General features: G+C 54.0%; 1 protein-coding gene across 1 annotated transcript; it reads right to left on the bottom strand.

Annotated features, from left to right (window-relative positions):
* Positions 1-790: 790 nt before the first annotated feature.
* On the bottom strand, positions 791-2,222 carry LOC125550154 (1-aminocyclopropane-1-carboxylate oxidase homolog 1-like). Its single transcript, XM_048713078.1, has one exon. The coding sequence runs from the start codon at positions 2,145-2,147 to the stop codon at positions 1,029-1,031; it is 1,119 nt and encodes a 372-aa protein (XP_048569035.1). The 5' UTR covers positions 2,148-2,222; the 3' UTR covers positions 791-1,028.
* Between the last annotated feature and the right edge of the window lie 1,764 nt (positions 2,223-3,986).

Below are 3,986 nucleotides of genomic sequence, written 5' to 3'. Positions count from 1 at the left end.
AATCTCAGCTTTTCGTGCATGGCGCCAGTGGATATCTATCGGAATTGATCCGGTCGTACGCGCCCTCATCTTCGGCTAGAGAGGCTTCATGAGGGCGTGGCGCGAGGCTTCGCCGTCTTACCGGTGCCATGGGACATGTCTAATTAAGTATATATTTCCACGGCGTTGACAGAGGTGAAGAAATTCATGGTGGCTGCGATCAGAGACTGGTAATGGCGAAGAGGATTTTTGGTTGAAGAATGGCAGCACAGGTCTTTCCTGTGTGTCGGGTGTTGAGTACTTGCATCAGCGGCCTTGGTAGGAGGGGGCGGCAACACTGGTGGAAACCATTTTTGTGGTGCTCTTGAGTACCGAGCCGTGATTTTCAGGATGAAAGCCCAAGGCCTGGCCTTCATTGGTTGTACCTGGCAATGGCTTTGTTGAAGGCATTGATTTGCGATGTCGGTCTTTCTTCGGCATGAAAACTGAAGATCCTTGATCGGGCGATGACAACGCTTCTGCATTGTTTCCTTTTTGGAGGCGTCGCTTTTGGAGAGCCTATTTTGCGATCCTAGTGTTGTTTTTTGTGGTGGCTAGAGTGCTGCTGTTGCAAGTGTTTCGTCACTGCGATGGGGTCTTCGTTTCTATATTTCTCTTTTTATTTATTTTGTTTTTGGCTGTGTGCATTCTGGATGTCTTTTGATATCTTATTAATGCAGAGGTTGGGTGTAATTGATATCATTTTCATGCTAATATATTACTCTTTTCAATAAAAATGTATGTATTTATTAACAGCCTGTTGTAGAAAATATAGTAAAAGGCTGCGTACAATAAATCCAAAGTGGTCAGAACGTGCGCAAGCAAGTGGGAGCTACATGCACCAGGCTGCCCTTACATGTATGTATTTATTGCCTGGTATAGTGAACACGGTAAGTGCTTATGTTTTTACTGCCTTCCTGTATGCATGTATGTTCTAGACCGTACCTCTCACCCTGTATATGTATGCATCTTCCAGACTGTACGTGCTAGCTAGTTTCGATCAGACTGATTCAGAGCCTCAGGTGCTGCAGCGCAGAGCTGCCGTCGAGGCCCTTGGCCCTGTTGTGCTGGATCAGCTCTGCCATCGTCGTGCTCCTGAAGCGCGCCTCGCCGTCAGCGACGATTGGCCTTAGCACTCTGGTGGACGTGGGCGTGTCCTGTCTCCGGAAGAAGCAGACCACGGAGACGCGAGACCCGGTGCTCTGGGCCACCACGCGGTGCTCCACGCTCTTGAACCTGTCGTTGGAGACGATCTGCAGGAAGTCACCGACATTCACCACCAGCGCACCTTCCACCGCCGGTACGTCCACCCACACCGCAGAGGACTTGTTGTTGTTGTTGTTGTTGTTGTTGTTGTTGTTGTCCTTGAGTAGCACCTGGAGGCCGCCGACGGCGTCCTGGAGAAGCACGGTGAGGAAGCAAGGGTCAGAGTGGCGTGTGGTACCCAGTGTCAGGTGCGGCTCCGGGCAGGACGGGTAGTAGTGGCCGGCGAGCCTCTCCAGGCATGCCGCGTCCTCCTCCAGGTGGCCACTGTGAAGGCCCAGCGCCTCCGACAGCAGCTCAAGCAGGGTGCGTCCCAGCTGCTGCATCAGCCTCCCGTACTCCAGCGTGATGGGCCGGCACGCGGGTGGGATCTCCTCCGGTGGCGGCAGCTCCGGCGTCGTTTCCATGTACAAGGTGTCGCGCCACTGGGCCGCCGGTGACTGGAACAGGTCGAAGTTGCTCCAGTACCTCACGGGCCGACCAAGGTCCCGGCTGTAGTACGGTGCCTTGGCCTCCGCCGGCTCCTCGTGGAATCCCCGCACCGCCGCGAGTATCTCCGACATGACCGCCTTGGGCACGCCATGGTTCACTACCTGGAAGAAGCCCACCGTCTCTGCGGCCGCCTTCACGGCCGCAACCAGCTCAGCTCGCTTGGATGGTGTGGTAGTAGTACCACCCGTGGCAGCCGCGAGGTCAATGACCGGGATGGTGAAGTGGTGATCATGATCGGTGTGCTCTATAGGCAGTGGGTGGTGGAAGATGGAGGGGATGGTGGTGACACCCGCATCAACGAGGCCTTTGACGCCGGCCTTGGTGTCGTCGAAGGCCTTGAGCGCACGAAGGCGATCGCAGTCTGAGGCCATCATCAATTATTGTACTACTCCACTAGATGATTATTGCTGCTCACTCAAATAAACTCTGGGCTGGTGCAAATCCTGCGAGAAAAGCACGATCCACTATATAATAATTTTCTGCATTACCTATCTCTTTCCAACTGGTATGCAATGTTAGGAATAAGACACGGTGGTGGTGGTGACCAGTGTGTGCGTGCGTGTTGGTCGTGCCGGACGCCGTGGCGAGTGTGCATGTGTGCGTGCGTTAGATGCGTGTCGAGTCTGTGCTTATGTTTGGGTCGTAGTCAGTTAGCAGCAGTCGCGGCTGGACGCGTTAGAACGCGTAGTAGAGGACGGCGTAGGCGAGCGAGTCCCTGGGCGCTCGTACGTGCATGCGTAGGAAAGGAAGCTTGGGCGTTGCGTCCCGTGTGATACAAAGCTGGCGGTGATTTGGTTTGTTAGTCCAGGTTGTTATACGTAGGTGGTTAGGAGTCCAGATATGTTTTGGTTTGTCCAGCTATATATATGACAGGGATAAGAGGCGTTCGGCGTCGTGGTTTGTTGCCAGAAATACATCTCCGCGTATCCTTTCTTTGTCTACGATCTGTCCCTCAAAACTAGTTCGTGCTAGCTAGGGTTAGACCCAACAATTGGTATACAGAGCCTCGTTTGTTCCTCTGCTCGTGGCCATGGCGATCGTCCCGCACGGCACCGGGGGGAGCACGGTGTCCATGGCGATGCTGATGCTCACATCGGACAACTACACGGTATGGGCGATCAAGGCCGAAGCCATCCTCGACGCCCAAAACCTCTGGGAAGCGGTGTCGCCGGCTGGCGACGCGGCGGTTGACGCGGGGAAAAACAAGACGGCGAGGGCGGTGCTGTTCGGTGCGCTCTCCGAAGACTTGTTGATGCAGGTATCGACGAAGAAGACGGCGGCTGAGGTGTGGGCCAGCTTGAAGACGAGGTTCGTCGGTGCCGATCGGGTCCAGGCGGCGCGGCTCTCCACTCTCCGTGGCGAGTTTGACAACCTGCACATGGAGGAGGGGGAGGCACTGGACGCGTATGCCGGCAAGATCGGCGGCATGGCAGCAAGGTATGCTGGCCTCGGCTCGACGCTCGGCGACGCCGCCATGGTGAAAAAATTGCTCGACACGGTGCCCGGTCGGTTGTATGCCGCGGTGGCCGGGATCGAACAGTTCTGCGACGTGGAGACGATGGCGTTCGAGGAGGCGTTGAGTAGGCTCAAGGCGTTCGACGAACGCTTACGTCGGCGCACGCAGGACAACGGCGGACGAGGCGGCGATCAGCTGATGTTCACGGCGGCCCAGTGGGAGGCACGGCAGCGTCAGCCCAGTGGGAGTCCAGATATGTTTTGGTTTATCCAGCTATATATATATGACAGGGATAAGAGGCGTTCGGCGCCGTGGTTTGTTGCCAGAAATACATCTCCGCGTATCCTTTCTTTGTCTACGATCTGTCCCCCCAAACTAGTTCGTGCTAGCTAGGGTTAGACCCAACATGCAAGAGACAGCCTAACTTGCACTGATTATCAGTGCGGTGGGTGATCCATCATTGTTTCCCTATCATTTTCCGAAAAACAATCATTGTAGTTCTTCATGTAATCAGTTCTTACCTAATTTCTAATGTTAAGAAGCTGCAGCCTTCCAGGGTTCAGTGGCTTGAGCTGGAACTGAAACAACAAAATTACTCCTTATTATAACTACCTTTCACACATCAACAGCCACATGCTAACATATTTGGAATAGAAGGATAGTCACGTTCACTCAGCAGAGACTATCGTGTAGCTTGCACCCAATAGAAAGTGCACACTAAATTGAAGAGATGATCAATTCTTTAGTAGTGTGGTGG

The sequence above is a fragment of the Triticum urartu genome, chromosome 4 (genome assembly GCF_003073215.2).
Source record: "Triticum urartu cultivar G1812 chromosome 4, Tu2.1, whole genome shotgun sequence".
NCBI classification, from domain to species: Eukaryota; Viridiplantae; Streptophyta; class Magnoliopsida; order Poales; family Poaceae; genus Triticum; species Triticum urartu.
Note: the sequence above shows the minus strand (reverse complement) of the source record. Positions and strands in the feature narration are given on the sequence as shown.

Coding starts and splice junctions, on each gene's coding strand:
- LOC125550154 (XM_048713078.1), bottom strand. CDS start 2,147: ATGATGGCCTCAGACTGCGATCGCCTTCGTGCGCTCAAGGCCTTCGAC.